The sequence below is a fragment of the Rhinopithecus bieti genome, unplaced genomic scaffold (assembly GCF_001698545.2).
Source record: "Rhinopithecus bieti isolate Rb0 unplaced genomic scaffold, ASM169854v2 scaffold_6935, whole genome shotgun sequence".
Lineage (NCBI taxonomy): Eukaryota > Metazoa > Chordata > Mammalia > Primates > Cercopithecidae > Rhinopithecus > Rhinopithecus bieti.
In genome coordinates, this window is record NW_016805255.1 from 141,354 (window position 1) to 151,919 (window position 10,566).

Genomic DNA, 10,566 nt, shown 5'->3' on the forward strand with positions numbered 1-10,566 from the left:
CCGCGCCCGGCCGGCCAGGCTGGTTTTGAACTCCTGACCTCGTGATCTACCCGCCTCGGCCTCCCAACCTGCTGGGGTTATAGGCGTGAGCCACTGCACCTGGCCAAATTTTGTATTTTTAGTAGAGACAAGGTTTTGCCATATTGGCCAGGCTGGTCTTAAACGCCTGACATCAGGTGATCCGCCTGCCTTGGCCTCCCAAAGTGCTGGGATTATGGGTGTGAGCCATCACACTCGGCCCATGTCACTAATTTGTGTTGGTTTTAAATTCAGTTTCTTGGCCAGGCTTGGTGGCTCATTCCTGTAATCCTAGCACTTTGGGAGGCCGAGGCAGGAGGATCGCTTGAGCCCAGGCGTTTGAGACCAGCCTAGGTAACATAGCGAGACCCTTTAAAAAATAATAATAAAATAAATTCAGTTTAAAAAGAAAAGAGTTTATTTTAAAAATAAAATTCCTGTTTCTAGAGTGTTAGGAAGCATTAAAATTAAAAGCATTCCATCATTCAGATAGCTAATGTGAAGTATTAAGTAATACCCCTAGTATTTCTGCTTTTCCTAGAACGTAATCAGAGGTGTTACTCGTTAGATGCTTGCACATGATCCTCTAATGATCCTCTAAAATATTTCCTGTTCCTGCATTGGTATACCACAACCTCATCATAGAATGGCCAGTTTCCGGAGAAACTATAAATAAAAATTAAAGCTTAAGCACAAAGATAGAGTATTACTCAGTTTAGTCTCACTTAGTTAAAAATTGTATTGGTCATTGAGTCACTAGATCCAGTATGTTTGTTCTCTTCACTTGGCAATTTGTTAGAATGGCTAACTTAGTAACTTAGTAGTTAACAAAGCGAATCAGCTTAGTCGGCTTCCTGTTGGTTTAAAACGATCCTGCATGCCTTCACAATTAACTTCTTTGTGCATCTCACGGTTTCCTAAGTGTTCTCAAAAACAAATTAATGATACACAGTAACGTATATCATTTGAACAAGCAGTTTGTTTTTCAAAATAAGAAGCCCGTTCTTCCTTATTGGAGATTGCTACAACTCTGCGTCATGAGAGGGGAGAAGTGCCTGCCGCCCCCACCGGCCAGGCTGGCTGGGTGGCAGGTGGAAGTGGGCAGGGCTGTGCTTCATGCTGAGTAGGTTACATGCAAAACACACTTTTGACTCCATAAAAGCATTTTCTTTTCTTGGGGGGGAGGGCGGGGGGGACAGAGTGTAGTGGTGCAATCTCGGCTCATTACCACCTCTGCCTCCCAGGCTCAGGTGACCCTCCCAGCTCAGCCACCTAAGGAGCTGGGGCCACAGGCAAGAGCCACCACGCCTGGCTAATTTTTGTCTTTTTTGTAGAGATGGGATTTTGCTGTGTTGCCCAGGCTGGTCTTGAACTCAGGCTCAAGCAATCCAGTCTCCCCACATCGGCCTCCTAAAGTGCTTACAGATGTGAACCACCTCGCCCAGCCCCCGATAAGAGCATTTTAAGAGGTGACAGGGCTAGCAGGGTGTAGTGGCTCACACCTATAATTCCAGCACTTTGGGAGGTTGAGGCAGCCAGATCACCGGTAGTCAGGAGATCGAGACCATCCTGGCTAACAGTGAAACCCCATCTCTACTAAAAATACAAAAAACATTAGCCAGGCATGGTGGCATGTGCCTGGGTGACAGAGCAAGACTCTGTCTCAAAAAAAAAAAAAAGAAAGAAAGAAAGAAAGAAAAAACAATAATCCAGGCATGGTGGTAGGCCCCTGTAATTCCAGCTACTCAGGAGGCTAAGGCAGTAGAATCGCTTGAACCTGGGAGGCAGAGGTTGCAGTGAGCCAAGATCATGCCACTGCACTCCAGCCTGGGTGACAGAGCGAGACTGTCTCAAAAAAAAAAGGTGTGACAGGGCATCTTATGTGTGGGGCGTGTATTCACAATGAGAGAGTGCAAACTATACATTCTTCCTTTCAATGCATTTTTTAATTTAAAAGTATGCAGTTTATGTCACTTGATATAAACTGGTATTGAGACAAGGATGGCAGTCTGCTTGTTTGTTTGTTTTGAGACAGAGTCTCGCTCTGTCACCCAAGCTGGAGTGCAGTGGTGCAAGCTTGGCTCACTAAAACATCCCTCCCAGGTTCAAGCAATTCTCCTGCCTCAGCCTCCCAAGAAGCTGGGATTACAGGTGTTTGCCACCACGCCTGGCCAATTTCTGTATTTTTAGTAGAGACAGGGTTTCACCATATTGGCCACCCTGGTCTCCAACTCCTGACCTCAGGTGATCCTCCTGCCTCAGCCTCCCAAAGTGCTGGGATTACAAATGTGAACCACTGTGTCCAGCCTAAGGATGGCAGTTTGTCTCTCCTGCTAGGGTGATCATTGTGTTGCCTTGACTGATTGGTTGTTGTGGGAAACAAGAGGTTCTGTAGCCATAAACTTTCTGTGTCTGTGGTTTTTATTTTCTGTTTGGTTGATTTGTTTTGGTAGACTTTTTAATACTTGTTGCACAACAGTTCTAAACAAACTAATTCATTTGCTTTAATGAAGTCAGACCTTATGCAGTCAGACCTTCTACATGCTTCTGTTTGTCCCTAAGAATGACTTCCTATTCCTGGGTGGGGTGTCCCTGGGCTTCCATGGGATGAGGTCAGACAGGAGGGTGAAAGTGGGCACCAGAGTGGCCTTTGGCATGACAACTTCTGCTCTCTCTGCAGACCGTTCCCCAGCCCACCCCACCCCACTCAGCCGCTCAGCCTCCCTCAGTTACCCAGACCGCACGGACATCTCAACTGCATCAACCTTGGCAGGCAGCAGCAACCAGTTTGGCAGCTCCGTCCTGGGCCAGTACATCTCTGACTTCAGCGTTCGGGCCCTTGTGGACTTGCAGTACATCAAGGTGAGTGCCCCACCGCCTTGTCTGGGCAGTGCCATCTTCTGCTCAGGAATCAGCTACTTCTTTAATCCACCAAATCCAGCATGGTGGGCCCAAACCCGAGATGCCTTTTTCTTCTGGAGACAGGGTCTGGCTCTGTTGCCCAGGCTGGAATGCGGTGGTGTGATCATAGCCTACTCCAGCCTTGAACTCTTGGGCTGAAGGATTCCTCCCACCTCATCCTCCTGAGTAGCTGGGACGACAGGTGTGCATGTGGCTTTGGGGTTTTTTTTTTCTTATAGAGATGGGGTCTCACTGTGTTGCCCGGGTTGGCTTGAGACTCCTGGGCTCAAGCGATCCGCCCGCCTCAGCCTCCCAAAGCGCTGGGATTACAGGTGTGAGCCAACATGCCCAGCCCTGAGGTGCTTTCTCCTCTTGTTCGTGCATCTTGTTCTTTGTAAGGGCTTCCAGTGACCCTGACTGGTCATGTTCTCCCTCAACTCACAGCCTCAATCCTGGCTCTGTTTCGCCAGGCCTGGTGATAGGGTCTGCCTCCCAGCCCCTCTCTCCATGAACTCATCCCTTCCTCATGCAGATCACTCGGCAGCAGTACCAGAACGGGCTGTTGGCCTCACGCATGGAGAACAGCCCTCAGTTTCCCATAGACGGGTGCACCACCCACATGGAGAACTTGGCCGAGAAGTCTGAGCTGCCCGTGGTGGATGAGACCACAACTCTTCTCAACGAGCGTAACTCCTTGCTGCACAAAGCCTCCCATGAGAGTGCCATCTGACAGGAGGGCCCGGGGCCCCCCGCCCACCCTGCGGGGGCCTCCCCAGTGGGCCCACATGAAGAGAGGGAACCTGTTAGTCCAGAAAGGATACAGATAGATAGCCTGTCTGACTGAGCAGCCAGATGGCCCCCAGCCTGTGGGGGATCTGGCCTCTGCCAGGGACCTCTGAGTAGTTCTGAGGTGGCACTGTCCAGCCCTGGATAGGTGGGGCAGTGGGCCAGCTACCATGAGCAAAGGCTGTTTTTTACTGAGAGTATTTCTAAACTAGGCTCATTGCTCTTCTTTTTAAATATCATTTCGGGAAGGGAAGACAGGGTTAAGGAACTTTATTTAAAATTTTTTTTTTTCCTAAGAACTATAAAAGAAGAAGGGTTTCTTGTCCTGGGAAGCAATGGACATGATCTGCTCCCAGCCATGGCCTTCCAGCTTGTGTCCCTGATTGAGGGAGCTCTCCCTTCCACCTCATCTTCCTCCTCCGGAGGTGGGATCCCAGAGCCTGCCAGCGGAGGCTTATCTCTTGGAAGGAAGACAGCTCTTCACAGGAAGCAAAGAACCAAATGGCATGGAGATTAGCTGCCTGGGCACCTGCGCCGTAGCTTATCTGACAATGTTGAGGCCAAGAGCTCCTGGGTAGCTGTGATCAGGGACGTGATAATCCGAGCTATGGAGAGGAGCACATCTGCTGTCAACCGCTGTACCCAGAAATCTCCTAGAACTCTGCCGACAGCCTCTCCTGGTGAGTCAGGACTCGGCTGAGGACAGACACCTCCCCACCCTGCCTCCCATCCAGCCCTTTGGACAACTGGCCCCTTTGTGACGGGGCAGACTCAAGTGTTAGGCAGGGTCTCAGGCCTTCGATTGCTCACCCCTGCTCCCCAGGCCCTGCCCTCACTTTTACCAAAGGTTCCCCCTCGGCAGGAGGGCATCGACGTTGGAGGTGACTTGTCTGGGTTCTTCCTTTTGGTTCCGGAAGGAACTGTCAGTCATCGGCATCTGCGTTGTTAGCAGTCAGTACTACCCCCGCCCCACAATGAGAGTCAAGGCTGACTTGTTGACTGAAGCCTTTTTCCCAGATTCCTTATTTCGATCCCCCAAGCCTCAGTCCCTCTTGGGGATGGGGACAAGAGGACGTGTGGGAAGCCACAGAAGCAGGTTCTTTATGTCCTTTCCTCTGCGGCTGGCAAGGCTCACCTGGCCTTCTCCACCCATGTATGGAACCTCAGGAGAGGACAGCTCCTCCTAAAGGCATGCAGCTTGCAACCCTGCTTTCTCACAGGTGTGATCCTAGTGTGGGAGGTCGTCCTGCCCTTGCTGAAGTTAGTAGTACTGTACCAAGAGCTCTGCCCCCATGTGAACTGCTGCCCTGGCGCCTCTTCCCTGGGGCTGAATCAGGCCCTGCTGCAGAACTCCAGGTTTCCCAGAGTCGGGGAGGCTGTGGGACCAAGGTCCACGTTGGCCCTTCTGCTGGGTGCAGCAGGAGCTGGGTCCTGAGAGCCTGGCTGGTGAAACTGCAGGCCTTCCGCCTGAGTATTATTTATTCACTCCTTTCCTCACCCCAAGTGCCCTGCTCTCCAGGTGCCTAGAGAATCCTAACTCTTAGGACCAGGGATTGTCTTGCACCAAGTATGCCTACCCCTGGCCAGTCTGAGGTCTCCTAGCCATAGAACTGACTCCTGGAAGCCTGGAGAGAAGGTGGTGACACCCGTGGGTTCTCAACTGTAAGGAAAAAAGACACCAGACTTTTGTTCCCTATTGGGGGAAAGCCCTTAGTCTTCTCCAGGAGCAGCTTGCTCCCGAGTCCTTTTGGAAGCTGGCAGAGCCCTGACAGCCAGGTGGAGCAGAAGACATTGGTGGGGGTGTGGGAAGCAAAAGGGGCAGGTGTACACACCGCCACAGTGACCTCTGTGCACACGGTTACCACCAACTGGCCGACCCTCCTCTTCCCTGGCCCATTGATCATCCCTTCTCACAGAGGGTCATCATCATTTCCAAATGTTGTTGGTCTGATGACTTCCTCTTCCCAGTGCAATTTTTCACTTCCTATTTCAACCTCTGGTTCCTGGGATGAGCCATACCCTGGAACTGTCCCGTCCGCTGTGTCTTCTGTGTAAGGGAGACCTTTGCAAATGGCATCCAAATGGGTAGGCAGGTCACAGCCGCCATATTTATTTTGCATAATATTTTAATTTGTATATTTTTGTGATTTATTTTGGCGTTATGAGTTTGACTCTCGGGGAGTTTTGTTGTTATGACTCTTGTGTCTTTTGTCACAAAACAATGATAATACTTGCTAAACGATATATGGAATTTATTTTTGATTGGTAATAAAAAATGAAATATGTATAAATCCTGGTGAGTCTACAACTTGCCTGTTTGTTCTGTCACTATTTAGTATGTTGTCAAGATAAAAGTGGCTGTGGCTGGCTCTCTCTTGTGACGGGGCAAGGGCCAATAAAGGAGTCCAGGACCATTCAGCAGTGAGATGCAATCGGAAATGGAGTTTCTAAATAGCGTCAAGGCTGTCATCACAGGAGAGGGTCGTGGCTGCTGGCAGACATATAGGACAGATGTGCTCAGCTGCCATGAGCATGAGTCCTGTGAAACAGGTCCCACCGGGCCCTTGGCTTGTGAGTACTGGAAGGGCAGTGGGCTTCAGCAAATTGCCCCTCCTTCCTACCCATGGGACTGAAAGAAGCTTGATCCGAAAGTATGAGTGATACTGTTTTATAACATGCAGCTGCCTTTTCGTCCACACTTACAGGCTGGTTGTGGTTTCAAAGCTGGAGTGCTCATCCCTTGAAGGACTTGAGTTCCGTCACTATACCCACTCGAAGTCGCAGCTCTGCAGGGGACTCCTATGGTGCTGTATAGGTGCTGCAGGCCGGCTTGTGCAACTGAGGGTGCTGAGACCAGGGGCTCCAAGCATGCAAAGTTTAATGGAGTAGACTAACTGGGGGCATCTAGGTAGGCAACAAAGAAAAGAGGATATTCCAGATGAAAGGGGTACACAGGCAAACGTTTGTGTCTAGGGCAAGATTTGTAAATTATCTTCATCCATCTGTTCCACACGTTTAAGCCCCTGTCGCACGCCAGGTACTACCAACCCCTCTGTGAATTTAGTCCCCAAGGGGGACGTTTGCTGTCTCCCTGACCTGGGCCACGTCTCCTACGTCTTGGTGAGGCTCACCCCTTGTTTCATTTAAGCCTCAGTTCAAACGCCATCTCCTTGAGAAGGCCTCCCTGATTAGCCCATCTCAATCAGCATCACCCCAGCATCTCTCTCTTTATCTTGCCTTTTTCCCTCCATAGCACTTACTACCAGGTATTAAAATATAGACGTTGGTATTTTTCTATTGTCCTTGCACTAGAATCTAGCCCCACAAGGGTAGGGACTTAATTTTATTCCCACTACAGTCCCAACACTAGAACAGTACCTGGTACATTGCAGGGACTCGATGCAGGAAATACTTGTTGAATGAATAAGTGAATACATGTTACAATAGGGGATGTACTGGATGATGTGGGGAGAGCACATAGTTCCAATAACCTTGAACCAACCTAGTCAAGAAGGTCAAGGAAGATCACTCGGAGGGAGCAGCATATGAGCTAAAGCTTGAGAGAGAAGCAGGAAGTAGCCAGTGGGTTTAAAACTCAAGAATAAATATTTAGATATAACATGGAAATATCTTGATCCAAAAGAACACGAAGGAAAATGACCCAGGGAGGGCCAAAAATAGTCTGAAAGTCAAGTGGCTATGTCTCCATTGATGCCAACCAGGGGTGGGGTAAAGAATGGCACAGCCACAGGAGAAGATGGTGAAGGACTGTTGAGGCCTCCACTGCAAATGGAAAACCACTCCAGGAGCAGCTTTGCGTGCCCCATACTGGATTTTTTTGTATCTTTGTGTACTGACAATTTAAATGACCACTTATGTTTTCCAGGTTTCATCAAATTTTCTTCTACCTGAAGCTTTATTCCCAGGAAGTTAGTTATAGGTTGGTTGTTTTCTTTTCTTTTCTTTTTTTTTTTTTTGAGACGGAGTCTCGCTCTGTCACCCAGGCTGGAGTGCAGTGGCCAGATCTCAGTTCACTGCAAGCTCCGCCTCCCGGGTTCACGCCATTCTCCTGCCTCAGCCTCCCGAGTAGCTGGGACTACAGGCACCGCCACCTCGCCTGGCTAGTTTTTTGTATTTTAGTAGAGACGGGGTTTCACCGTGTTAGCCAGGATGGTCTCGGCCTCCCAAAGTGCTGGGATTACAGGCTTGAGCCACCGCGCCCGGCCTAGGTTGGTTGTTTTCAAAGCCTGAGACAAGGAAAAAATAACATGTCAAAGATGAGAGCTCTGTCTCTAAATCCATGGGGAGTTTTTCCTGGCTTTCCTCTGGAACTGTTCTTTGTTAGTTAATGACTCTTCAGGCACATGACTCATTTCTTTTTTTTTTTGAGATGGAGTCTCGCTCTGTCGCCCAGGTTGGAGTGCAGTGGCCCAATCTCGGCTCACTGCAAGCTCCGCCTCCCAGGTTTATACTATTCTCCTGCCTCAGCCTCCCAAGTAGCTGGTATTACAGGTGCCCGCCACCTCGCCCGGCTAGTTTTTTGTATTTTTTAGTAGAGACGGGGTTTCACCGTGTTAGCCAGGATGGTCTCGATCTCCTGACCTCGTGATCCGCCCATCTCAGCCTCCCAGAGTGCTGGGATTACAGGCTTGAGCCACCACGCCCGGTCAACATGACTCATTTCAAGCATGTCATCCATTCTCTTTCAATGTCAGTATTTTATCTTGACTTGGAGACAGAAGTGAGAACTAAGGAGCTGAATCTATTGTAATGTTTGCTCTTTTGTTTTTTCTTCAGAGGCATGATGATGATCCAGTGGAAAGGCCCAGTAATGTCTTTATTGCTTCTGCTGGCGGCTTTACTCTGTAATCTGCAAAAGTAAGGTAAACTCAAAGGGCACAGATCATCATCTGGATAATGAAAACTGGAGCACACGGAGATGCCCCATTGGCCTGGTCACAGCTCTGGGTTTACAATGCAGAAGAGACACTGTTACCATCTTCTAAAAATACACTATTATCTTTTTTTTTTCTTTTTTTGAGACGGAGTTTTGCTCTGTCGCCCAGGCTGGAGTGCAGTGGCACGATCTTGGCTCACCACAACCTCCGCCTCCCGGGTTCATGCCATCCTCCTGCCTCAGCCTCCCGAGTAGCTGGGACTACAGGCGCCCGCCACCACACCAGGCTAATTTTTTGTATTTTTAGTAGAGACCGGGTTTCACCGTGTTAGCCAGGATGGTCTCGATCTCCTGACCTCGTGATCTGCCCGCCTCGGCCTCCCAAAGTGCTGGGATTACAGGCGTGAGCCACCGAGCCCGGCCCACTAGTAGCATCTTTTAAAACGTTTTTTACAAAGTCTTTTTCGTTGGCCATTCACCACTAGCTTACTCTTTTTTTTTTTTTTTTTTCACACATTACCTTCCACACGTTTTACTTTGTGGCCACAATGTGCATACTTTTTTTGATTGTTACTTTCATGACACAGCAAATTGTTTCTATAGTCTTTATAAAGGTCATTTAAAATGACATGCGCAGTAAGTCAAAGTCTTCCTGTGCTAGGAAATTTGAAAAAACAAAAGTGTAGAGAAAAGCACAAAGATTACTGAATCTGAACATCTATAGAGGTGTTAGCAGTTGGTCTGTTTCCTTCCAATCACATACAGATTATAACTAATGGGTAAAGAACCTCCATACTGTCAACAGACCACACCGTCTTCTAAAATCGCTTCAGCAGTGAGGATCCTCTGGAATAGATCTTGTTAGTCCCGAGGTGGTATTCTCCCAGCAGCGAGCTATGAGAAGTGGAATCACCAGATGTAGTCATTCCTGACAGAACTGCCGCCTCCTCGTGTGGCTGGGACGCTGACCTGGGTGGCAGGCCGGTGGCGTCGGGACCCAGCACGCACGCTAAGTCTGAGCTGCACTCTGCTCCTGTAAGATACTAGTAACTTGAGGTAGCTGTCCAGATTCCAGGCAGTAGTGATTTTGTGTCTGCGTATTGATCACGGGGTCCGCGGCGGGACCGCAGGGGCTGTGTCCGACGTCCCCAGACCTCTAGCAGGGTCCGGAGCGATGAACATCTTCCATAAACTTAACCTCCGGGCGCTCAGTCCCTGGTTCTTCAGTCCTCTTAGCCCCATAGGTTCTGGTACCCGGGGGTCTTTCCTAAGAAAAAGGCACATCTCTCGCACATTTAACTGTCCGTCTGGTCTTTAACTTCAGGCGCGCCAGGACCCAAGGTTCTTCCGAGCCGCAGCTCCGCTCCCGAGCCGGGAACTTCCCAGAGCATTGGCCCGGCCTCCGGGCGCGGGGGACAGCCTCGGGAGGATGGGACTCCGGGCGCCGCGCGCGGGCCGAGGACAGCCGGGCTTGGGAGGTCCTGCCCGCCGCCCCGCGTTCTCCCGGCCACTGCCACCCCGCGCATCCGGAGCTGCCGCAGACACGGCCGGGCCCAGAGCCCCACGCCCCCGGCCCGCCCCTAGCGGCCGCTTGTTTACTCCCCGGCGCAGCCTAGTCCAACCTTGGGGCCCGCCCCCGCCCACCGCCTATTGGCCAAAGAAGCGCGAAGACCGGCAACGATTGGTCCTGGGAGGCGCGGGGCGAGCGGGGTAGGCTGCGCGAGAGGCCGAGAGGGGGCGGCGGGCGATGGCGGCGGCGGCAGCGGCGGCGGGTCTGTTAGGCTGGTTGTTCGCCGCGCTCTGCCTGGGCAACGCCGCGGGGGACGCCGCGCCGGGCCCGCGAGTGCTGGGCTTCTGTCTGGAGGAGGATGGCGCGGCGGGCGCGGGGTGGGTACGCGGAGGGGCGGCGCGGGACACGCCGGACGCCACCTTCCTCCTGCGCCTCTTCGGCCCGGGTTTCGCCA

At 50.9% G+C, this 10,566-nt stretch overlaps 1 protein-coding gene and 1 long non-coding RNA gene across 4 annotated transcripts in view; one reads left to right on the forward strand and one right to left on the reverse strand.

The window, feature by feature from the left end:
* CNNM4 (cyclin and CBS domain divalent metal cation transport mediator 4) overlaps positions 1 to 6,013 on the forward strand; it is a 47,722-nt gene extending 41,709 nt beyond the window's left edge. For 2 of the 3 annotated variants that reach the window (XM_017871813.1, XM_017871814.1), the window contains 2 exons: positions 2,699 to 2,880; positions 3,452 to 5,996. In XM_017871813.1, coding sequence (XP_017727302.1) covers positions 2,699 to 2,880; positions 3,452 to 3,649 — 380 coding nt within the window. In that variant the 3' untranslated portion in view covers positions 3,650 to 5,996. Of the gene's footprint in view, positions 1 to 2,698; positions 2,881 to 3,451 lie in introns of all 3 variants that reach the window. The other variant, XM_017871815.1, reaches the window with a different exon arrangement.
* On the reverse strand, positions 5,943 to 7,693 carry LOC108529470 (uncharacterized). Its single transcript, XR_001885534.1, has 2 exons — positions 7,084 to 7,693; positions 5,943 to 6,609 (listed from the first exon to the last, which is right to left on the reverse strand). It is a non-coding gene; the product is annotated as an uncharacterized LOC108529470 (long non-coding RNA).
* Positions 7,694 to 10,566: the final 2,873 nt, after the last annotated feature.